This window comes from Nyctereutes procyonoides, unplaced genomic scaffold (genome assembly GCF_905146905.1).
Source record: "Nyctereutes procyonoides isolate TBG_1078 unplaced genomic scaffold, NYPRO_anot_genome, whole genome shotgun sequence".
Lineage (NCBI taxonomy): Eukaryota > Metazoa > Chordata > Mammalia > Carnivora > Canidae > Nyctereutes > Nyctereutes procyonoides.
In genome coordinates, this window is record NW_026575130.1 from 985411 (window position 1) to 1011784 (window position 26374).

At 34.9% G+C, this 26374-nt stretch overlaps 1 protein-coding gene across 1 annotated transcript in view; it reads right to left on the reverse strand.

Annotated features, from left to right (window-relative positions):
- Positions 1-26374, reverse strand: part of LOC129521110 (bifunctional heparan sulfate N-deacetylase/N-sulfotransferase 3) — a 160427-nt gene that overhangs the window by 7869 nt on the left and 126184 nt on the right. The window contains exons 8-12 of the mRNA XM_055342329.1: positions 24135-24231; positions 18382-18505; positions 13601-13775; positions 10190-10360; positions 8712-8821 (exon numbers count right to left, since the gene is read on the reverse strand). Of these exons, the coding sequence (XP_055198304.1) occupies positions 8712-8821; positions 10190-10360; positions 13601-13775; positions 18382-18505; positions 24135-24231 (677 nt within the window). The remainder of the gene's footprint in view (positions 1-8711; positions 8822-10189; positions 10361-13600; positions 13776-18381; positions 18506-24134; positions 24232-26374) is intronic.

Genomic DNA, 26374 nt, shown 5'->3' on the forward strand with positions numbered 1-26374 from the left:
AAAATATTTTTTAAAAATATTTATTTATTTGAAGGACAAAGAGAGCAGAGGGAGGGTCAGAGGGAGAGGGAGAGAATCTCAAGCAGACTCTGCTGAGCATGGAGCTGGATGCAGGCTTGATCTCATGACCCTAAGAGCATGACCTGAGCCATAACCAAGAGTTAGATGCTCAACTGTACCCCAGTATACCAAAATATTTTATGTAACTCTTTCTTTGAGCTTTCATTATAACCCCTTAATGATAGAGAGTATGTGATTCTTCCCATTTTATGGCACTTAGCATAGTGTTTGGCTCTTTGTGAATGTTCACTGAATGTTAGTTGAATAAATAATGAAAAAGAAGGAATTATTTGTCAAGGTTTATCTCTCTTGGACTATTTTTTTTTCCATATGCAGGACATGACTTAAATCTAGGCCTCCTACTCTAAGTCTGGTGCCTTTTCTTCTTCACTGATCTCTGGTTATGTTTTATATTATCATTCATTACAAATAAATAGTAATTTTCATGCTTGAATATAAAAACAAAAGTAAAAGTCAGTAATGATAATTCACATTGCTTTTATAATTTAATAATTCTATTGCTATAATTTCTTCACTGGAATTATCACCTGGGGCTACTTCTTCCTTTTGTTTTTTTAATCTACACTACTCAGACTACTGTTTCTGATTTTTTCTTAAAATTATAGTGTGAACAGTGAACAATGGGCAATTGAAATAACACTTTTAGCCTAAAAATGTGAAATACCTAGAGAAAAATTTAATGTAAAATATGTGCAAGATCTGACACTGAAAACTACAAAACATTGTTAGAGAAATTGTAGAAGACATTAACAAAGAGGGCTATATCATGTTCATAGCTCAAAAGACTAAGTATTTTTAAAGTATCAACTCTCTCCAAATTTATCTGTAGATTTAGTGTGATGCCAATAAAAACTCCAGTGCAATTTGTAGAAATTGAAAAGATGATTCTAAAATACATATGGAAATGCAAAGGACATAGACAAACTAAAACATTTTGAAAAAGGAGAATAAAGTTAGAGATCTTATACTACTTAATTTTAAGATTTACTATAATGCTACAGTAATCAAGTCTATGTGGTATTTGCACCAATGAATATATGGAACCAAAGAGAGGGAGTCCAGAAACAGACCAACACATCTAGAATGAACTGATTTTCAAAAACAGGTGCCAAATAAATTTGATGGGAAAGAACAATGTTTTAAACAAATTAAACTGGAAAAATTGTATATCTACAAGGAAAATATGAATATTCATCCTTAATTACACTACATAAAAATTAGCTTAAAGTTAATCATAAACTTTAACTTAAGAGGTAAAACTATAAAAATTCTGACATTAAGCAGGAAAAACACATAGAAAAATTTTGTAATCTTGATTTAGTAAAGATATCTTAGGATTAATGATAGAAGAAGAAGAAAAGATTTGAATATCAAAATTTAACACCTTTGTTTTTCTAAAATACTTTAGAAAATGAAAGAAGAAGTCATAGATTGGGCAAAAGTATTTGTAAAACATAGGACTAATTAAAGACTTGTATTCAGAACTCAACAAAGAAAGATAATAATGCCAATAAAAATTGGGTCAAAGATTGGAACAGGTATTTCATCAAAAAACATATGTGAATGACCAGTAAACAAATGAAAATCTCAACATAATTAGTCATTAAGGAAATGCTAATTAAAATCACAAATGAGGGGCACCTGGGTGGTTCAGTTGGTTAAGCATCTGTCTTTGGCTCAGGTCATGATCTCTGGTCCTGGGATCGAGCTCCATATTGGGTTTCCTGTTCAGCGAGGAGTCTACTTCTCTCTCTCTCCCTCTCTCTTCCTGTCTCTTCCTCTGCTCCTCCCTACTACTTTTTCTTTCTCTCTCAAATATGTAAATAAATAAAAAATAGGTTTAAAATCACAAATGAAATACCACAAACACTCACTAGAATGACAGTTTAAAAAGATCAATACCAAGTGTTGACAAAGACATGGAACCATTAGAACTGCTAGACCAGGATCCCTGGGTGGCGCAGCGGTTTAGCGCCTGCCTTTGGCCCGGGCGCGATCCTGGAGACTTGGGATCGAATCCCACACCGGGCTCCTGGTGCATGGAGCCTGCTTCTCCCTCTGCCTGTGTCTCTGCCTCTCTCTCTCTCTCTGTCTCTGTGTGACTATCATAAATAAATAAAAATTAAAAAAAAAAAGAACTGCTAGACCTTGTTTGTGGAAATTAAGAATATTATAGCCACTTTGGAAAACTTCTTATATATTTAAAAATATAATTAGTATTTGACCCATCAATCCATTTTTAGGTGTTAGCCCATGAGAAATGAAAATATATGTCCATACAAAAATCTGTACACAAATGTTTGTAACTAGCCTCAAATGGAAACAACTCTATGTCTATCAATTAATGAAAGGATAAACAATTTGTAGTATATACATAGAATGGAGTACTACTCAATGATAGAAAAGGCCTAATTACTGACAGATGTAACAATAGGGAGGAATCTCAAAAGCACTATGCTAAATGAAAGAAAGTAGATGAGTGGTTGCTAGGGGTCAAGAGTGAGGGGAAAGGACTGACTTCAGAAGAGCATGAAGAAACTTTTTGGATTAATGGAAATGTCCTGTATCTTGATTGTGGTGGTGTATACAACTGTAACCATATGTCAAAATTCATCAATTATACAATTAAAATGGGCAGATTTTATTATATATGAATTGTTCATCCTTAAAGCTGATTTAAAATTATAGTGTAATTGAATGTGTATGTATATGTATGGATATGATTTGGAAGGTAGTCTTTATGTAGCTAATTTTGTGGAGTTTATAATGTAGCCATATGAGAAGAATGTAAACCTAGACCTCTGTATGGGTATTAGAGACACTAAAGGATTATTTACATCCCACTTATGCAAAACCTATTTCTCATGATTACTGACACAATTGTGTGAGATCAGGACACAACATGATATGTTTTCATGTTATTTATATTCTTGTTTGAATCAATAAGGCAACTAAATAAAGTAGTACCATACTGAGAGGTACAAGAAAGAAAAAGCATTAAAAAGACTATTATTTAAATAACCTGTACATGAAAGCTGGGAAGCTCTAATACAACACCATTTCTGGAAGTCTGCTATTGATATAATATTTTTCATAAACATTTTGTCCTTAGCAATTTCTACAATTGAATTCTGACTCTTTTTAAGAATTTAAGCAATCAAAATTCAGAATCCAGACCGACTATTATTTTTTTGATAATATACCTAACTATAGATACATATCTGGAAAATACACATGTATTATGTGAAAATGAGCAGCCTTCTGACAGAACAATTTTTTTAAGAGACACTGAACTTTATACATAATATAACTGAGAATCAAAATAAAAGTAGGTTAATAACCTAATAAAATGCTTTTATGATTTAATGAACCATTTTGCTGGGATGCCTGGGTGGCTCAGTGGTTGAGTGTCTGCCTTTGGGTCAGGGCATGATCCTGGGGTTCAGGATCGAGTCTCACATCAGACTTCTTGCAGGGAGCCTACTTCTCCCTCTGCCTATGTCTCTGCCCCTCTCTCTCTGTGTCTCTCATGAATAAATAAAAATAAAGTCTTTAAAAAATAATGAACCATTTTGCTGATACCCATTTTATTTGTAACAGCTTTTTTGAGGTATAATTTATCATATCATCCATCTTAAGTGTACAATTAAGTGATTTGCAGCTAGTTTATATCGTTCTGTAACTATCACCATAATCCAGTATTAGAACATTTCCATAATCCCAAAAAGTTCTTTAGAGCCAACTGGAAGCAATCTCTGCTGTTACCTCCAGCCCCAGGAAAGTACTGATCTGCTTCAGTTTCTAATTTGTCTTTTCTGGACATTTTCCCCATTTGAGGGGGGTGGAATTTGTTAATCCACTTACCAGGCAATGGACATTTGGATTAGTTCCATTTTGGGGCTATTATTAATAATGTTTCTGTGAACAAGTTTTTGATAGACATAGGTTTTCAGTTCTCTTGGAGTAGATTCCTAGGAGTGAAATTATTTGTGAGTTTCTGTTTAATTTTTAGGAGACTGCAAAACTGCTTTTCCAAAGTAGCAGTATATTATTCATTATCATCGGCAATATATGAGGGCTCCAGTTTCTCCACATTTTTGCTAACATTGGGTATTGTCTTTTGGATTATAGCCATTCTACTGGTATTTCAGTGTGATTTTCATTTGCATATCACTATGATTGCACATTTATTATGCAAAGTGATAGTGTGTCTGAAGATTGATTCTTTTTATAATATAGCCTGAGACAACTTAAAAAGCTTGTTTTTAAGGTTTCAGTCTTTTTTATTTATTTATTTATTTTTTAAAATTTTTTTCAGTCTTTTTTAAAAAGTACTTTCTACTGGTGTACTATTCATTAGTAATAATTTACAATATTGTTTTTCTCTGGTTCTAACATCTTGTGCCAACTTGAAGGGCTTAATAGATTGGCAGTGCAGGCTCCAGCGGACTGATTGAGTTTCAGTCCTGACTCCTCAGTTTCTTTGCTGAGTGACTTTTGGCTTCACTTTTTTGTGCCCCACTTTTTTTAGCTGAAAAATGGAGCTAATAGTATCTATCATATATAGTATTGGTATGAAGCAATATATGTAAGCATATAAATGGTAGAACATATACATGCATATTGACTTTCAAATGTTATAGTCACTTTAAAAAACAAATTCATCAGAAGAAATTGGGACTCACTATCTTCTTTTTCACCACTTACCATTGCTAGGTGCTCTTTCATGAGTGGTCCAGGGGACCAACAGATTTTAGCTACTATGACTACTTTTATTTTTTGCTACTAAAAAAGGTTTTAATGTGGCACATTTTTACTCAAACTCATTTACAATGGGATGGGAAAGACTGGGCAATGTAAATTTGGTTGCCAGGGGAAGAAGTGGGATGAGAAACAACTGAAGTCCTTGAATTTTGAAACAGCTTCAATTTTTTATGACTTAGTCAAGCCTCATCCACAGAACAGAACAAAACAAAACAAACCCATGATCTTTTTTTTTTTTAATTTTTTTTAATTTTTATTTATTTATGATAGTCACACACAGAGAGAGGGAGAGAGAGAGAGGCAGAGACACAGGCAGAGGGAGAAGCAGGCTCCATGCACCGGGAGCCCGATGTGGGATTCGATCCCGGGTCTCCAGGATCACGCCCCGGGCCAAAGGCAGGCGCTAAACCGCTGCGCCACCCAGGGATCCCCAAACCCATGATCTTTATTCAGCTCCTGGCCTTCAAATTCTCATTGTCCATTTATTGAAATGTTCACAGGAAATTAGTATTAGAAATTCATAGAACGAAATCCAGTTTCATTTGTGTTGACAAACAAGTTAACTGACTGAGAAAGAAATATGTCAGGTTTAGGTATTTAACCAGTATTTCTAACTGTGAAACCTCTTGTCAGGGTCATTGATGGCTAAGTATAATTGTGAGTGCATATGTTCATGGAAAAATAAAAAGTTTACATTTTTCATTTTAGTTGATACAAATTAGCACAATTCCATGCTACACATTATTTTACTGCTTTCTCTCAAATGATCAGTCAGCTCTAAAACACTATGTAACATGTAACAGGAAAGCTAAAATAATGTGCCTATTTACAATGTAGGCATGAAGGCTATGTTGAACAAGAATTGTAAAATACTAATTTCCTTAATTGAATGAGAGGCTTGCATTTATATTGTTTAAAACTTATACTACTTATTTAAATCCTATCCATTCTGACCAAGAAAATCAGATTTTTAAAATATTCAAGTCATTGAAAATTCATGATGACAGTACTAAGTCATTTAAGACAACCAATGACTGCGTGAAATTTGGAAGTCTCAAATATTTTGTTTAGCAATTGGGAAAGGGATAAATAACCCTCTTGCCAGTGGAAATTTATTGCCATTTTTCTTGAAGATAGTTTTGAAATTGGAACTGCTTTTATATTGAAGATAATCAGTTTATAGAGTGCTTAAATTGGAGTACTTTTTCATGCCAAGACTGTATGGTAAAATCTTTGTGTAGACCTAGTTTCATTCATTTATTCTGTGTGCAAAAACTGGATTTATGTGGTTAGCTGAGAATTCATATCTGTTCACAGCTCAGTACATTCTTAGAGGATTTTAAATTTTTTTTAAGTACCAAAGAGATGGTCCTCACTATCACTAGCAGGAAATATATGAAACAATAAATTACATTCCTGAGAACATACATTTTGTGTGGCCCCTGCTCATCTCAATGTGTCTAAAGCACCACAGAAAAACTTATCAGTACAGTTCCTTTAACAAGAGTAACTAACTATAGGGGTAGGATTCCAGAACTGCAAAGGGCTTGGTGAAGGAGGATTTACAACAATTCAGACCTGAGACAACGACCTGAAATTCCAAATATTCTACAACAGGTACACTGCTGATGTGTGTAAGGCCAACTGATGATTGACAAGAAGATACAAAAAGAAACTGAATGGCTGTACATTATCTCCATCAGCAGGGTGAGAGCCTGGGCAGCCCTGCAGGGCGAGAAGCTGTGGTTTCAGAGACTACGCATATCTTATCTTGCTACTTCACCCACTGAGCCCCATACTAAGTTAGAGAATCATATAACGGGCAATTTTAGCCAGATACATCCCAGGTGCAAAGTGATCCACAGTTCTTTGTGTATAGTACGGTGCTTTGATATTACTTCTCTTTAGTTTACACTCCCTTTTCTCGGCAGTGGAGGTGAATAAAAAGCTTGCTGCTGAGCTGGATGCAAAGAGGAGAAATAACACAGCATGCAGGTCAAGGACCATTTCATAAAAAAAGAGATTATGTCTTTATAGAATACTTCACTTCTTTTTTTCTGAAATACAATGCTTTGCTATATGCTCTACAAAAAAGACCCAAAGATAAACTAACTTGAAATAGAAAACTGTTTAGAAAATAAAAGCTTTCTTTTCTAAGAGATACTTTAAAAAGATATAAAGCAGAAAGCGGACTTGAATTTCTAACTGCAAACTAAAATCATTCAGGTTTCTTTAAGGTCAAGCTGAAAGTTAAATACCTAAGGCGAGTAAAGTCTGTGTTAGTACTTGAACTAAGTTCTACAAAGCTCTAATAGTACTCATAGTAGAAAAACACAGAGGTCAGAAGGTTAATAGTAACAACAAAGTAAATGGCTCTTGGGAAGGAAGCTCAAAACTTGAGTTCCTTTGTCCCCCACACCAAAATGTCTTTCTTACATAGGTCTCTGCATATGATTTGCGCAAGACATAAGCAATACTGGATGTTTTTCTGCCAATCTTTTTATTTTAAAGATTTTGTTCATTTATTCATGACAGAGAGAGAGAGAGAGAGAGAGAGAGAGAGAGAGAGAGAGAGAGACAGGCAGAGGGAGAAGCAGGCCCCATGCAAGGAGCCCAACATGGGACTTGATCCCGGGACCCCAGGATCATGCCCTGGGCTGAAGGGAGATGCCAAACCGCTGAGCCACCCAGGGATCCTGTCTGCCCATCTTTATTGTAAAGGATGCTGAAAGGTAAAGGAATCCTGCCTCTCATAACTTATAACTTGCTATAAGATAAAGCATATGATGAAAAGAGAAAATCAGTTGATCTACAGAAGTGAGTTTTATATTGAGAAATACAACGGAAGAATTCCATAACAGTCATTTTCAGTTTCTTTAAGGCTCAGCCTATGACCCTCAAATTAAAAAAAAAAAAAAAAAGTGTTATAGTGGGGGTCCAATTCATAGCTCATCCAACTCACTATCTTCCAGTTGCTCTAGACATGTGAAATAGAAACAAACACAACTTTCATAAATTTGATTACTGGCGATTACATTGGACAAAGTAAGAGGAGGTCTTATATAAAATGCTAAAAGGAGTCCAGAGTCAGGATTAAGGTAAGAGACGTATCTGGGTGCAAAATTGCAGGAGGTACTCACTCTTAGGCATTTGCATGGAACTGAGAGTGAGTGTTTCCTTAAATCCTAATGCTTCTCTTGCCTTATCCTAGTCTTGTCCAGATATAGTCAGTTACCTAAGATCAGAAAGAAAACAGCAAAAGAAAGCCAAACCAGAGCTATAATTTTCGTGGCCGCTGAAGAAGACACCTCCTCAGATCCACAGTGGGTAAAAACATAGAAGCAAAAAATGTAAGTATGTTTAAGAGCACATCTCTCTCTCTCTCTCAAAAAAAAAAAAAAAAAGCACATGTCTCTCTGCCTATTCAGTCACCTATTGGTTGACTTTCTTGCTGCATGACACTGTTTTTGAAAATTGCACACAAGACAGAGGAGAGAGTTCCTGAACCATCTAGTCACTTCTTCATGCTTCCACGAGTTTCCACCATTGTCTGCTAAATAGACTCAGCACTTATTGACTAAGTAGCCTCTTCTGTGGCTATTGTTAGTTTTAAGATTTACAGTTATTTTGCTTCCCTTCTTTCCTTCTGGAGTAAATCTTTGATAGTTAGTGATCAACAGAGGATTTAGGACATTTATTTGCCACACTGCTGAAAAGATAGTTTTCAAGTAATTCATGTCAAACAAATCAGAAAATAATCACTATGTAAGGAACAGCTAACACAATACTTGCATCACTAAACTACAGTTTTTTCAAAACCAATTCTCTCCTGAAACTTTAATAAGTTAATGAGAATATAAACTTACGTTAAAGCTTCTGAGTAATTATAATGAGGAGAGACTCCTAGAAATTTCTGTACTTCATCCATCACTGTAGCAGGATCCATCCTTAGCTGTTGCCCATCGATAATTAGCAACTAAATTACCAAAGGGAGGAAAAAAGACAATGCACATTGAAAAAAGATGTGTAACTGTATAACAAACAATTCCTACACTCTTGAATTTATTCAATGAGAGACATTCTGAGGGGATTTGCATACATTGTTGTTGGACTTAACTAGGCCATTCTTATTAATGACTTGGAATAAGAAATAAATCACACTAATTAAATGCACTCCTGTTTTGTAATCTGAGAAGTCCTGAAAATACTATGAAAACAAAAAGCCATTTGAAGAGATCAAAAGAGCTTAAGAAATGTGACTACAAAATCACAAATAGAAACCAAGCAAACAATGGTTCCTTCATTCAAGCTGGGAAGGAGAACTGTAAAAAGAAGAAAAGCTGGAAAAAGCCCAGATATAATGAAGCAGAGGACATGTCATTCTCCATGAGTCCATTCAGCGGAGCACTATTTTAGAAATAGTTAGATAATTCATTTGGAAAAAAAGAGGAGATTCCCAGAGAAGCTGAATGTGGACAGAAGTTCTTCCATCAACTGAGGGGAAAAATTTGCTTGTTACTCTAGGGAGGGGGGTGGGTGGCCCAGAAAGACAAAACGCCAGGCAGACCATGATGGAAGATCACAAAGAAACCACGATCTGTTCTTCCTTTTTGCTCATACCTCGCATGCCCAATATTTCTGTTTAGCTTAGACCAGCATTGTTCACTAGAATATGTTGTGACTATGGGCATGTTCTATAGTTGTGTCTAACAGGTACCTATTGAGCATTTAAAATGTGCTAATGTGATTAGAAACTGAATTTTTAATTTTATGTAATTTTAATACAAATTTAAATAGCCAGATGTAGCAGCAGCTATCATGCTGGACAGCATAGTTCTAGACACACAGGCATGCGACACATCTGATGTGACTGGATTGCTTCATGCAATCCAATGTAGGTGCTGAGTTTGTAATCTCGGTTGGTGCCTGGCAAAAGAGAGAAGCAAGGAAGGCAAGAAAAACATAGGGATTATGGAAAATTCTTCAAGGTGTTTCAAAGGGAAATAATGACAATTAAGCAAAACAGTATTTGTCTTGTTTAAGAGTTTCTCAAGCTTTATTGGCAGAATAAGAATCTGGGATATGAAGCTTTTGAGGTTTTTTACAATCAGGATGGACATGCACTAGAAAATACAGCAGGGAGAATTATTCTGAGATACTTTTAGAAAGAAAATTAAACAGTTTGCTTACCTCTGCCTAACTAGTATTCTTTGCCGTAGTCTTATTTACAACTACAGAGTAAAAGCTAGTAATGTTTTAATGAGTAAAAATTTCCTCTATCCTAGAGGCAAAGTCATCAACTTAATGAGATTGTAACATGATGTAAATTCTTATTGCTCAATACCTGAAAGGGAGGGAAATAAACAAGCCATCTCTCGATGTGGCTGGCATACCACCCTGGGACCAAACATCTCTTCTGCAAGGCTCTGAGCTCGGAGGGTGCACGGGGCCCGGCTGAGATCACTTCATAGAAGCTAAACTTCAGAGCTGCGGGGTCTTCATGAGATCGCTGATGCTATGATGAAAAGGTGGATAATTAAACTAGCTTGAACCATAGGCATGAATAATTAAAAACCAATCTCTGTGACAAGTCTCGAAGCTAAAGGAAGGAGCAACTCGCTGCTGAAGAGTTATTTGTGTTTCAATTAATAAAGGATGAAAATGTTTGCTTGGAGCATCAGGATTTAAAGTTATGACACTGATGAAGGTATCTTTTTTGAGAGCTTATTTGGGAGGGGCTGAATTCTAATTGATAGACTTCCTTAACCAACTTTACTGAGTTTTTTCCTTAGTGTATATGTTTATCCAGGAAGCAAACTTTTGAAAGTTGCATTAATGCCCCCTTTGCAGCCCATAAGCAAACCATGTTTACATCCGTTGAAAATCCATAATACACAAACACTCTGCTAGTTCTGCCACAGTTTCGCTCTCTATCTAGTAATGCAGTTTTAGATTAGAAAAGCCCAACTGTCTACTTTAAATGGAGAAACTACTGAAAACTCTGACATGTACATTATCTCAAATCCACAGCTTTTATCATACACTACCTAGCATCCAAAAGCCACGATTATTTTACCTAATGGTAACCTTCCTTTGTGATGAATCAGAATCATTTATTGTACAGAAGTGCAGAAAGCAGCAATCCAAATAGGAAAGTGTTTCATAATGGCTCAGGCTGAGGCCCATGGGTTTGAGGAAATCACCTTTTCCCTAAATTGACCAATAAATATTCAGGCTTAGTGGTAGGTTGTGGATGTTTATCACATCTAGTTGAATAGCAAATTTGCTGCAATTGAGATTCAAATTACTATACTACAACCACCACTAGATTTTGTTAAAGCCTGCATTTTGCCACTATAAAGTGATTTATTTGTAATATTTAGGACATTTTGTTAGCTTACAGCCTTGAAACTTAAAACTTAAAAGCCTTGCTTTTATGGTAAATTCTCAATTTTTTCAGGGGCTAAGCAGTTGCCAAGTTCCAATTTTCTTTTCTCTTTGAGTCAATTAAGGCTTATTCCTCTTTTCTCCAGATACCTAGTGGAAAAGGTAAAAGGCACAAAATCTAATCAGTCAATTTGCAATTTGCTGTATACTCTGATTTAAAAGATGGCTGTAGGAATTTGGCATCAATGCTTAGTGTAGAGTTGTGGATTTCAGTTTTCCACGATGTCTCACTTCCTGTTAGGCAGATTATTATCAATATGCCTACCTAAGATCCCATCTGCTTTATTATGACCTTTTCCCACTCTGTCCCAGGCATAAAACCTTTCCTGACAATCTGTTCTTCCTTTTTGAATCTGGAAAAACTACTTTTGTTAAATAACAAAAGGGCCTGGTGCTGAGAAACTTTATTCTTTTATATCCTAGATTGTCATGAATTATTGTTTTGAAATCCTATCTGTGGGAGTGGAACATACTACTTTTGTCTGGAAGATCAGAGCTATGTGCATGCACTTTATGCAGTGTTATTTCCAACCCTGGTGCAAAGTTTCAGATAAGGAATTTGTGGTTTTGTTTTTGGTTATTACCTTTGTCATTATGTGGTATCCTTCTTTGTCTCTTGATACTATCTTTTCTTTTTAAGTCTATTTTGTCTGATATAAGAAGCATTCCTACCCTGGCTTTCTTTTTGCATGTTAAACACTTTTCTATCCCTTTACTTTCAATCTGTATGTCTTTAGGTCTGAAGTGACTCTCTTGGCAGGCAGCATGTAGCCAGGTCTTGCTTTTTTATCCATCCAGCCACCCAGTATCTTTTGATTAGAGCATTTGGTCCATTTACATTTAAAGTAATTTAAAGTAATTATTGATAGTTATGTACTTATTGACATTTTGTTACTTGTTTTGCATTTTTATAGTTTTTCTCTGTTCCTTTCTTCTCTTGCTGTCTTCCTTTGTGGTTTGATGGCTTTCTTTCTTGTTATACTTGGATTCCTTTCTCTATTTTTTGCATATCTGTTATATGCAAAAATAGAGTTTTTGATTTGTGGTTATCATTATGTTCATATGTAACATCTTACGTGGATAGCAGTCTGTGTTAAGTTGATGGTCACTTAGGTTTGAGGCCATCTTAAAAACATTAAATTTTTATTTCCCCCATCATATTTTATGCATATGATATAAGACTCTACATTCCTTTATTTTGTGAATACCTTGACTAATTTTTGTAGGTATAATTGACTTTACTGCTTTTGTGCTTTAACCTCTATACTGGTTTTATGAGTGATTAACCTACTACTTTTATTTATATGTTTGCATTTACCTATCAGTTTTTTTCATTTCATAGTTTTCTTGTTCTTGATTGTGGCCTTTTATTTCTATTCAAAGAATTCCCTTTAATGTTTCTTGTCAGGCTGATTTAATGGTGATGAACTCCTTTAACTTCTGTTTGTCTGGGAAACTATCCCTCCTTCTATTCCATTCTGAATTATAACCTTGCTGGGTAGAGCATTCTTGGTTGTAATTTTTTTCCTTTCAGTACTTTGAATGTATCATGCTAGTCTCTTCTGGCCTGCAAAGTTTCTTTTTCTTTTTTTTTAAAAACAGTTTTATTTATTCATGAGAGACAGAGAGAGAGAGGCAGAGACACAGGCAAAGGGAGAAGCAGGTTCCCTGCAAGGAGCCCAATGTGGGACTCGATCCCGGATTTCAGGATCATGCCCTGAGCTGAAGGCAGACACTCAACCATTCAGCCACCCAGGTGTCCCTGGCCTGCAAGGTTTCTGCTGAAAAATCAGCTGATTGATTTATGGTGTTTCCCCTCTATGTAACTGTTTTCTTCGCTCTTGCTACTTTAAAAATTCTCTCTTTATCACTACTTTTTGCCATCTTAATTATTATGTATCTTTTTAGAAGCAATGCTAGCCTAATAACAGTTAAGGGGTTTTTGAATACAGCATTTCACATTTATCTCAACTTTATAGTTTCCAAGGAAAAAGGAACCTTAGTCTATTTTTCAGTCTATTTTTTCAAAATATAGATGTGTAGAAGCACAGATATACATACAAGTACATACTATTTTGTTATATTTTCATTTTATTAATATATTTTAATAAATTAATGCAAAATGAATAAAAAATGAAGGAGAAAGTTAGTTTTTCCAGAAATAAAACTCTATCCACCTTTATTCGGATGTAAAACTAGCAAATATTCTGTTTTATTGAGACCTGAGGTGGTTGCTTTTGCTGCAAACCATCCTCCATTCTTCATACTCCCTTTCTTACCTGTTAGATTCTGTCTGTATTTTTCTTACCTGATACCAGGAATATGCTCGATCTGAGGGGTCGATGAGGATGGTGATGATCTTGGCTTTGGGGACCAGAGAAGCTGCTCTTTTAGGAGCTTCCTCTGAGTGGAAGTAATTGGCACTCTTTTCAAACAGAAAGTCAGTGGTGACATTAGATGGGACTGGGAAGAAATCCATATACCTAGAAAAGGAATATTTCTCAAAATAAGACTGTTATACTCATACTCTGATGACTGTAGATGTCAAAGGTATCCCACAAATTCACTTGTTTCCTAAAGTAAAGCCTTTTTCTGTAAGGCATCTGTTCTATATAGTTAGCAAGGGCAAAGTATACAGGACATTAATAATGTATTTTGAGAATGCTTCTCTAAATAGATTTTCTTTTTGTTTTGCTTACTATCAGGAAGAATGGTATGGGAAATAGCAAAAATATAGACACAGAATGATTGAATTGGAACAATAATCAACCTAACTCTATAAAATGTATCTAAATGCAGAAATATTTTAAAGAGGAAAATATGAGTGCTCAGTCAGAAGGAACTTTTGATAAAAACGGATGATATGTTCAGTTCAAATATATTTTAAAAGGACTTAGACAAAAATTTTTTTACTTTATCACAAGTAAAATAATTTCCTTCCCACTAATGTGTAATTCTGCAGTTGCATTCAACTATAAAATGCTAAAGGGCAGGACACATTTGGTGTAAATATTGCCTATTTGCTTAACTTTTTTTTTCCATTTAGAGCCATTTATAGTCTTTAGAATATTCATAAAAGTTTAAAAGGTATGTACATATTTCCAAATATAAAATCCTATCAAATTTGCCAAGGTCATGTCCTATATCTTTAAGTGGGATGAGAATGTAATTCACCAGCAGAGTGAACACAGGAATACCTGAAGCCTTAAGCACAGAAATGTAGGACTTAATAGATTTTTTATAATGTCCCATCTGTACAAAAGCTGTCAAATATAAACTAATTCAGTATGTGACAATATATATTTCTGAGGCATTAAGGGAAAAATTTTAAAGGACAAAAGAGTCCTTTTAGAGAGTACATGCAAATTTAACTTCTAGGGTTTCTCACATTCATAATGACTTCTTCATCCTCCACTCCCACCCTCTTCAATTTATAAGCCACCATAACTTTGGGCTACCATAACATGGTAGTTCAATAATTATTGAACAAGAGAATCATTAATATTTAAGTGATGACTTCTTTATGCAGTATGTTGTTTTCTTTTAGTCATCCTGGTAGGATTCCAGTTGTTAATGTATTGCAAAGTTGGCTGGTAAAACAAAGTAATGTCTTAAAACTCAGGATAATAGAGAAATCCTTTTATGTTTTCTGGAATTTGCCTTGGTAATATGTCATTCTGACATCCTTTTAGGAGGAAACAGATATAAAAATTTCTGGAAAGTTTGATCTGCTATCTGTTCTGGTGTATATTCTGTTTATGGAAAGTGCCAAATTTTAAGGTATTTCTTAATTTAGATGCTCACCGTAGTTCCAGGGATGCTAACGTTATCCCAGATGTCTAGTGGTATCTTGTTTGGTCTAACTGGTCTTGGCCTCGCTTATTCTGAGAAAGGCTCCAACAACCACCAAAGAAGGGCAGAAGGTACTGAATTCTGATAACTTTTAGTTTCTAAAAATGGTCCCACATTCCCAGAAGTCCTCTTTATACCTGGAATAGTTTAGACCTTAAAAACTTCCTCAAGCAGTTCTAGATCTTGGACCTATACCGTGTTGATTTTGCCTGGTGCCAGAGGCTCATGAAAAAAGCAAGGTCCAGTTCTTCTTTGCCTTTATGCCCATATTTTTCTAGTATAGTGGCTGGCAGTTAGAGGCGCTTGAAAAATGTTTGATGAATAAGCAGGTAGATAAGAATTCAGCTCCATATTTTCAGGTAGAAATAGGTATATACTTGGAGAATATGAATTAAAATTATCATAAGAATTGGTGGGTGAACTAGAGTGGTTTAACAATTTGAGGGTTAACTTCTGGCACTGTTGGGAATGCAAACTGGTGGAGCCACTCTGGAGAACAGTTGGGAGGTTTCTCAAAAAGTTAAAAATAGAACTACCCTACAATCCAGCAACTGTACTACTAGGTATTTACCCAAAGGATACAAAAAATACTGATTTGAAGGGGAACATGTACCCCAATGTTTATAGCAGCATTATCAACAATAGCCAAATTATGGAGAGCCCAAATGTCCACTGACTGATGAATGGATAAAGAAGGTATGGCATACTGTTTTATATATATCTATAGATTTATATGTATAGATATCTATATCTATAGATCTACAGATATATATTGTCATTTGCAATTTATATATATATATGTTTGTGTGTGTGTGTATATATATATATATATAGTCATTTGCAATGAAGTGAATGGAGCTAGAGTATATTATGCTAAGTGAAATAAGTCAGAGAAAGACAAATACCATGATTTCACTCATATGTGGAATTTAAGAAACCAGATGAACATATGGAAAGGGGGAAAAGAAAAAAAGAAATAGAAAAACAAGCCATAACTGACTCTTAACTTTAGAGAACAACCTGAGGGTTGAAGGAGGGAAGTGGGTTGGGGGTGGCCTACCTAGATGGATGATGGGTATTAAGGAGGGCACTTGTTATGATGAGCACTGGATGTTGTACGTAAGTGATGAATCACTGAATTCTACTCTAGAAACCAATATTGTACTCACTGTATGCTAACTAACAAAATTTAAATTAAAATAAAACAAAACAATTTGGGAGTTAAATGTGAATGCCTGCCTCATTTAAGCTTTGCTACTTTCGTAGTACTTCAGCATTTTAACTGAAAGATACTACACATTTATTTTTTTACTTAGGTTGCCCATGAGTATTTCTAAGTGATTTTTACTCAAAGCCAGATTAAGATGTTTAGAAATTCTAAGTGCTAACATGATTTTATGGCTCTCCAGGTACTAGTCCAACCCTCCACTTCATCCCCATGTAATTATAAAAAAAAATACCAAACCATAAAATATAACACTTAACTGTATGCATAAATCAAACATTTCTCTTGATCTCCTGATTGCAAATCTTGGCTGTTTTTATCAAAAGTGGTTTTTCATTTTCATTTGCCCTACTTTGCTCATGCCTCAGCTTGTGTTTTGGCTGCCTTTCAGTCAAGGCAGTCTTGATTTCCCACAAAACCATGGATCTAGATTAACTAACTGTGCCTGGGTTAATTCTGTAAACCACCTTGGCATACTGAAACACGTCATCTTCAACTCTATGCCTCTTTGGTCCCAGAGGGACTGCTAAGGTGCTTCACAGAGAGACAGGGCCAGCCTGAGGACTGTAGATACATCTGGCGTCCTTGAGAACAAAACTATAGCTATTGATAATAGATTGACATTTGCAGTTACTATTTGTTATTTGTGTCTCTTATAAACATATAATTTGTCAATAAAAAGTGTTTGCAATTGAGGTGTCTTTAGTGAGTTATAATTAAAATCTTTAGTTGCTCTTTAGCTTTCTACTTATTTGTCATCTCTTTGTAAACTTCTTAAGGGACTTTTCATTCCTGTTATAGTGCCTGTGTACATTACTGACTTATGAACAACTTTTTTTGATTATTCTTACAAATATTCTTAAGTCCTAGGAAGTCCAAGTATTACATTCCTCTCCACTTTTAAAACAGTTTTTAATCACTCTCTTTAGTCCTGATGTTAAGCTAGTTTTATTCTACTGTATACAGGCATATATATTTGAGTCACTGGTCAAATAGCAGCTGAAGTAGTTGGTGCTTTCTTGATTCTCACAGTTGTTATTTGGCACCACACAATTAATCAATATCAAGCCCTGTACTAAAGAATTGGAACTGATGTATATTACAATTAGAATATATGTAAATCTTAGAGGCTGCTCGAATTATATTCATTTCTTTTCTTTCCATCTGGGCCATATACAAGCAACTCTTGAGGGGTTTGATACTTGTAAAATTGAGATCATGCAATGTGACAAGAGAAGTTAATATACAACAACTCCTTATGCTAAAATAACTGCAAAATATTTACGTATGTGCTTTAGAATTATTTTAATAATTTCACTTTTATATCACTTTCTGCCTAGAATTTATACTTTAACAGTAAAATGTACAGATATATTTTATGATTAACATGTTCCTTTGCAACATCTATTCCTACTATGTTACTGTATTTTGTATGTATTTGACACTTTAACTTTTGATTTTAATTTAACTCTTTTCCTTAGATGGTTGATATAGTTATAATTTCAATTCAAAGACCAAAAATTAAATTTTGTATATTGCTAATAGCTTTGTTTATAGTTCTCATTATTCATGAAATATATACACATTTCTAGTTCTATTTACTTATTTACCTTTACACCAAAGCAAAATGGAAAATTATTACATGGACTGTAGCATCACCTTAATGCAAAGAACGCAAGAAGAAAAAGCTATGGAATTACTTTCTTAAGAGTAGAGAGGAATGAAATTCCTGGATGTTTTGGTATTTCTCTGATTTTATGTCTGTAATTATTGTCAAAGATAATTCATGCAAATTGAAATTACATGTGTGCCTCTTGAGGTGATAAGTCCCTTAAACTGAGAAAAATTTCTTATGAATAATTTCTGTGCTTCATTTTATTCAATCCATTTCCAAGGCATAGAGGATAACTTTTATTTGTGGCTACAAATTTATATATTTATAAATATTAGCACTAATTTTATACTGTGCACAGTACATATACTTTTAGATTTATACTAATAACCCATCTTACCAATCAATCCCCCTGTGGTAGTTATTTCTATTAAAGAACTGTACCTCCTCAAAGGTTTTTGGGCTGGGGGAGTTACTAAAGATGGAAGGATGCATAACCAGGAACAAATACAAAGCAGTGGTTCCTGAAAAGACAATAGAGGTTTAGAAATTAATGAAATGAAAACACAGTTTCCTACTAATTAGCATTTCAAAGTCATTAATAAACTAAGTATTGTAATGACTCAAACAGATCCATATTAGTACTCCTTGACTTAAACTGAATAGATAGCATTTGAAAAGAAGCAAATTCTAAAAACTGGAAGTAAGTCTGATGTGAGGAAAAGAGGCCCGTTGGGGGGACTGTCTGACTCCATCTCAATCACTGATTTGGTCTGTGACTTTGGCTTTTAGCTTCTCTTTGTCTTGGCTTTCTTAGAAAATCAACTGCCTTCCTTATTTCATGGGATTTCTTTGAGGATTAAAGACATACTGTGCCTGAAGATATTTTGATATCGATAAGGCATTATATAAATAACAGATTTATTTATTTATTTATTATTATTTATTATTATTATTATTATTATTTTTTAAAGATTTTATTTATTCTTGAGAGAGAGAAAGAGAGAGAGGGAGAGAAAGAGGCAGAGATACAGGCAGAGGGAGAAGCAGGCTCCATGCAGGGAGCCTTGATCCCAGGATGCCAGGATCACACCCGGGGCTGAAAGCAGGAGCTTTAACTGCTGAGCCACCCAGGCATCCCAAAATATCATTATTTAATATATTATACCACCAAAACCAGTACTTGGGTTCTACTATAAGTTCTTCCTGAGACTTATGAAAGCTTATTAAATTTGAGACAGAATTTAAACTTTCAACGAGTTTAATTTTGAATGTACCTTTTAAAAAAATATTTATTTGAGAGAGAGAAAGAGAGAGCATAAGTGGAGAGAAGGATCAGAGGGAGAGGGAGAAGCAGATTCCCCACTGAGCAGAGAGCCCCATGTGGGCTCGATCCCAGGGTCCTGAGATCATGACTTGAGCCAAAGGGAGATGCTTAACTGAGTCATCCAGGCACCCCCTGACAGAGCCACCCAGATACCCCTAAATTTAATGTACTTATTTATAAAAAGTGATGTAAAAAATCAGCTTTTTTGAAAAGTTCCTTTCTTAGTTATATAACTTATAAAATCTGCAGTTTTGGAAAGAGAATGGCATATCACATGTGTCCATGTAGATTTGTGACTATTAGGGATCAAGGGTGTGATTTTTTTTCAAAATGAGCAATGTTATAGACAGTAAAATTAGTTTTTTAGAGCCTAAATTATAAGCTAAAGGGTATAGCTTAGATTACACAAGAAAAAGTAAGGCAATCTTAATTCAGTTTGCCTAAAATTTAATCAGGTGCTTGTAAATGTAACTGTGTTTATAAATCATAATATAAAAATATTTCTGGCCCATGTATTCAGTATTCCTAAGATTCTGGTTTCCACTTCTCTGCTCTAATGTGATTTACATTATTATACAACCTGATGGAGTGGGACCTGTTAATTATATTCCAGGTCAATAGCTAACAATGGTCTTCAGACACAGCCTTATAATATTTTTCTCACTTGGAGAAATCACTATTCTAATTTTGCTTAGTAATAATGTCATGTTGCCATCTGTATTGAGTTTTGAAAATTCTTACCTCTGACAAGCCTTATTTAATATTGTATTTAAATTTAACATATCAACACAACAGAAAAGTTGTTAAAATAACTCTGTCAATAACAAAACTGCCTAAAACAGTGAATCAAAAGAGGCAGTGTTCCTAGATTAAAATATTACCCAAACAAATGAGCATTTTCTCAATAAACATGGGTAACTATAGGGAGTAAAACATAGTAATCTACAGTATACAAAATAATGTTCACAGTGTGACCTAAAAACAGTGGTTCTCACACCTTAATATGCTTTAGATTAACTTAGAGGGCTTGTTAAAACAGGGAACTGAGCCCTAATCCAGAGTTTCTTTCTTTCTTTTTTAAATTTATTTATGATAGTCACAGAGAGAGAGAGAGAGAGAGAGAGAGAGAGAGAGAGGCAGAGACACAGGCAGAGAGAAGCAGGCTCCATGCACCGGGAGCCTGATGTGGGATTTGATCCCGGGTCTCCAGGATCGCGCCGTGGGCCAAAGGCAGGCGCCAAACCACTGCACCACCCAGGGATCCCCTAATCCAGAGTTTCTGATTCAGTATACTTTGAGAATCATGACTTAAAAGAAATGTAGAACAAAATCTAAAATTTACTGAGGGAAAAATGTTCCATACTTGAAATTCAGCATAGAATAAAACTTTCTTGAGCATGGTCTTTAGAGTCAGGTAAATTCTAGGATCAGGATTTTACTTCTAACTCTTATCAATTGTGTGATCGTGAACAAAAATATCTAACCTGAGGCTTAGTTTTCTTACTTGTGAAGTGGGGGTAACATACTTAACTATCAGTGGTTCAGAAGGTCAAGCGAGATAACCCGTGTGAAAATACCCAACTACCTTCATATCTCAGTAAGTTATTTATTTATTTATGTATTTATGTATTTATATTTATTTATTTGAGAGTGAGAGAGTGTGCTGCACATGCATGGGAGGGGGGCTTTGGGAGAGAGAGGGAATCTTAAGCAGGCTTTACACTCAGCATAGAGCCCACTGTGGAGCTCAATCCCAGAATCCTGAGATAATGACCTGAGCTGAAATCAAGGGTCAGATGACCCTTAATCAGGATGCCTAGGTGGCTCAGCAATTGAGTGTTTGCCTTCAGCTCAGGGCGTGATCCCAGAGTCTCGGGATTGGGTCCCACATCGGGCTCCCTACGTGGAGCCTTCTTCTCCCTCTGCCTATATGTCTGCTTCTCTCTCTATGTGTCTCTCATGAATAAATAAATGAAATCTTCAAAAAAAAAGAAAGATGACCCTTAATGGACTGAGCCACCCAGGCACCCAAATATTTTTTTTAAAATAATAACTTTTATGAGATGAAATCCAGTAATGCATTAAAAAATTGAAAAGAATAAAAATCTTTGGGTAGGAAGTATGACATTATAATGTGAAAAAAGAAAACAGATTAATTCCTTTCTTAGATCAACTGGAAACATTCTTTTCTGAATTTTATTTTTAAGAATTGTATTAAATCATGTTGTTTGCTTTTAATAGCATGACCAGAATCAATAAGACAAACTAAAAAAATAGATATCTAATTGTTCACATAGTCAGTAAAAGGCATAATATAATTTATCAGTGGCCAAAAATTTTTAGATGTGGTTTCTGAACTCTGTCTTTACCTTAACATATTCATGGGTTTGAATAAACTGTCCTGTGTGTGTATGTGTGTATTTGAATGTGTATAATGTGTGTATATGTATAAAACAATCATTTAATCAGAGACACATATATTCAAATAACCATCCATAAAGTTTCAGTTTTATTTTTTGTCAGTTTCAACACTAAAAATATTTGAATACACAGGAGACTATACAGATGTGCAAATTATTCAGAAAAATGCTTTTGATAAAACTAAAGTTAAAATGAAGCTGTTTAATTTTTATGGAACTGATGAGATGTTTCTCCATTTAAAAAATCAATTTCAGCATAATACACTCCAGTTCCATCCACGTCGAAGCAAATGGTGGGTATTTGTCGTTTCTAATGACTGGAGGGTATTATGCTGAGTGAAATAAGTCAATTGGAGAAGGACAAACATTATATGGTTTCATTCATTTGGGGAATATAAAAAATAGTGAAAGGAAATAAAGGGGAAAGGAGAAAAAATGAGTGGGAAATATCAGGGAGGGAGACAGAACATGAGAGGCTCCTAACTCTGGGAAACGAACTAGGAGTGGTGGAAGGGGAGGTGGGAAGGGGGGGCGGAGGTGACTGGGTGACGGGCACTGAGGGAGGCACTTGATGGGATGAACACTGGGTGTTATTCTATATGTTGGCAAATTGAACACCAATAAAAAATAAATTTATAAAAAAATAAATAAAAAAATAAAAAATCAATTTCATAAAATATTGATGTACATAGTAACATGGGCCAATCTTAAGTGAAAGAAGTCAAACATGAAAGATTGTACATTCTATGCTTCCATTTATATGAAATTCTAGAACAGGCAAAACTATAGTAGCAAAAGTTGTAGTTTCCTGTGACTGAGGATGGGTTGGGGCATTGACTGCAAAGGGATGTGGCTGGAGAAACTCCTTGGGGAGATAGAAGTGTCTTTTTTTGTTTGTTTGTTTATGAGACAGAAGGGTCAGTGTTGTGTTATACAACTGTGCACAATAATTAAAGTTCATCAAAATTTGCATTTAAATTGGCAAATTTTATTGCATGTAAATTACCACTACAGAACTGGAAAAAAATTTAGTTTCTATAAAAAGAAGAGAAAAACTTTTCTTCCAAAGGTAACTATTATATACAATTCTAACTAAACATTTAGAAACCCAACTGAGTTTAAGATGGCAAATAATGGTTCTGCCATCTAACCATGATTTTGAAATGTCTGCACATCTAGTACGAAACAAGAGGAAGAACTTCCTGCGGGGCTTTCTGAAGTGAATTTGATATGCCAAGGTTCAGAGAGATGTGATCAGTAATGACAAGTGGGAATTTGCTGAAGAGACTTTAGTTTAAATGTTTTTTCTAGTTGTATCTTGACTTTAAATAGATAAGGACAAATGAAATAAATAAGGATGTGAAAATTTTTTTATCATATTTATTATTGTTTTCAAATTGATACTGGCAAATGGGACCAAGAGAAAATGAATAGGCTAAACTCTATGGGTACATTACATAAAATCTTCCTCAGTTATTTTAGACAAATGAAATAAATAAGGATGTGAAATTTTTTTATCATATTATTATTGCTTTCAAATTGATATTGGCATATGGGACCAAGAGAAAATGAATAGGCTAAACTCTTTGGGTACATTACATAAAATCTTCCTCAGTTATTTTAAACAAATGAGGAGATGGAAGGTATTCGTCTTAGAAAGGCATATGATTGAAATGGCTGTTTTCTGTGAAGCAAGAATCCAAGAGCCCCCAATAATTTATCATGCAGGATACAGCATGGATATCTGGCATTTTAAAGTTTCCACTGGGCTTCATTTTTATACTGATTCTTAAACGAGAAGTTAATGGGGAAAAAATTGCATGTCAATTTAAGAAAAGGTGCAAAAGATTTCTCCTGGGTGTGAATAAATACCTTTGTTAGCACATAGTTTTGTTTATGTCTGGAATTTTGCTTGTCAAACATCCTTTAGATTTTTAGAAAACAGTCATCTCTGCAAGAAATAGTTTAGAAATAAACTATATCAGGAAGAGGCTGTTTTTCTGGAAGGGACTGATTATAAAGAGTTATAGATAGTTATAGTGTCTATCTTGATTTTTGATGAAATCCTATTAGTCACCTTCTCAATATGTGATTCATCTTGATTTTAGAAATGTTAACAACACCACCTTTCAATTCAGGTCTTTGGAAAAAATTAACATTTGCTGCCAAATTGGCTACTAGATATTTAAACCATGTGACATTTATTTTCATCTTTTTCACTTTAAAAAATTCCTTGACAAGCATTCAAGTACATTAGCAAGCTAAACAAAGGTTATGTCAGAGAATAAAATGTGTTATTCATTCATCAGTATTTATAGGAATTTTGAAAACTCATTGTGACAAGAACTCACTTCTAGTCATCGGAAGTTTTATACTGTTTGATTAATCATAACAAAAAGCTCTCACCAGTTTTCTGGGGTCCTATTACCAAGAATTTTGGTAAGCGATCACAAGTTTTTTCCTTAGACCAAATGTCTCTGTGGCGTTTGTCATCACAAGGATTCTAAATGGGAAAAGAATATAGAGATGTAATTTTTGTGAATGTCGTGTGATAGAGTTTTTCAACTTAAAAAAAAAGACTTATTTATTTATGTTAGAGAGAGAAAGAAAAGGTGAGCAAGGGGAGGGTGGAGGGAGAAGGAGAGGGAGAGAAAGAATCTCAGGCAGACTGCTGAGCATGGAGCCTAATGTGGGGTTTGATCTCCTGACCCTGAGATCATCACCTGAGCCAGAATCAAGAGTCAGAGCTGCAATCCAGATTCATGACTGAACCACCTAGGTGTCCTGAATTTTTCAACTTCTGTCCTTAAAAAGATATTCCAGGACACAAAGCCATGTGGCTTCTTTTAAATGAAGGCATTGAAATGGCATCATGGAAGCTTTCAAGTAACTCTCTTTTCCAGCCTAAAGCTGGGTGTCTACTGTGGGGTTGGAGGAGAGAAGACATTTCCACTATGGCTAAACAGCTTCATAGCACTGAAGATTTAATATTTTTTCTGCTTTTGGCAGTTCTACATCTTAATTGTGTGTGTGTATATATATGTATGTTTTAAAATAGTGAGTTCCAGTATAGTTTTGGGCAGAGACTGTGCTTCCTGTCAATCTAAAAGAAGGTACACTCTCAGCATTCAATAAGTAACTGAAATATAAGGTATAAGATTTTTATTCTCAATAACTTTGAGCTATCTTGCTGTGCCTAAGGAGGTACACATCTGGCCATAATAATACTATTTAAAGAGATAGCAGATTCCTTTCAACTGCCTTTAGAGGTCAGTAAATGTAAATGTAAAACTATAACTTTATGGACAATGATGCTAAAAAGCACTAAATGTTAGCAAAAGGCTAAAACAAAGGTAAATTACTACCTTAAGGATCTGCTTTTGGTGTATTAGTACATGAATCAAAACCACTATGCAGGCTGTATCTAGAACATCCTTAATTTCAACTGCAAAGTGCCCATTATGTGAAGAATTGAAGTACCCTTTAATACTATTTCAGATACAACAATCAGGACAGTACTCTATTTCTATTCAATTAATATTATAGATGTGTGTAGGTTAAATCATCTGCTTATTTAAAATAAGCAGCAGATATTAAAACTAAAGTGAGAGTGTTCCTTTTGGCTGCTATTCTGGAAAGAAAGAGTTGTTTCAAACCTAACACCTGAAATAATAATGATTTCAGTTTAAAAATAAAGTGTTGGGGCAGTGGGGTGGCTCAGTCAGTTAAGCGCCTGCCTTCAGCTCAGGTCATGATCCTAGAGTCCTGGGATCCAATCCCATGCTGGCTCCCTGCTCAGCAGAGTCTGCTTGTCTCTGTCCCTCTGTCTCCGCGTACCCCACCCCCCCTACTTGTGCTTGCCCTTTCTCTCTCTCAAATAAATAGAATCTTTAAAAAAAATAAGGTGTTTAATCAGTAGGAAAATTGCATGTCTTCCAGTGGCTAACATTTGGTGATATTTTGTAGTGGTTAAGAAAAAAAGATGTGTGTTATAGCAACTGCAAAGTAATATGTAATGATAATTTCACAACCACTGACTTTCAGATTCTAAAATGTGTACTTATGTTTTTTCTTGGAGTTATCTGCTTGTGGTCAGGCTGTAGTTAGCTCATGTTCAAAACTGAATGAATTGAGTATACAGTTCAGAGCTTACTGCAACTTCAATCTGTGAAATTTACTCAGTTCTACTTCTGATGATTGTTATTACCATCAGCTCTGTTAGTAACTCTCTAGTAGCTCAGTAACTCTCATTTAGAACAGTGATTAAGAGCACAGCCTCTGGAACCAGATGGCCTAGAACTGATTCCTACTCTGTCATACAGTAGCTGTGTGAACTTGCATAAGTGTCTTAGCATTTCCAAGCCTCAGTTTCTTCATCTGTAAAATGGGGGATAATAATTATACCTACCACACCACACAGGATAGTTGTAAGGATTAAATGAGTTAACATGTAAAGACACACAATAAGCAATACATAATTATTTGCTAAGATTATCACCTTCCTCAGATCATGGAGTAAGCTTTAAGTTCAAAGTATGTTTCTGCAACTCTAGGACACATGTGAATGTATGCTTTGAAATCTGGGTTATGTGTAGAACAGTTTAAATATGCCATGTTTATGTGATATTTTTTCTTAGGAAGCTCAG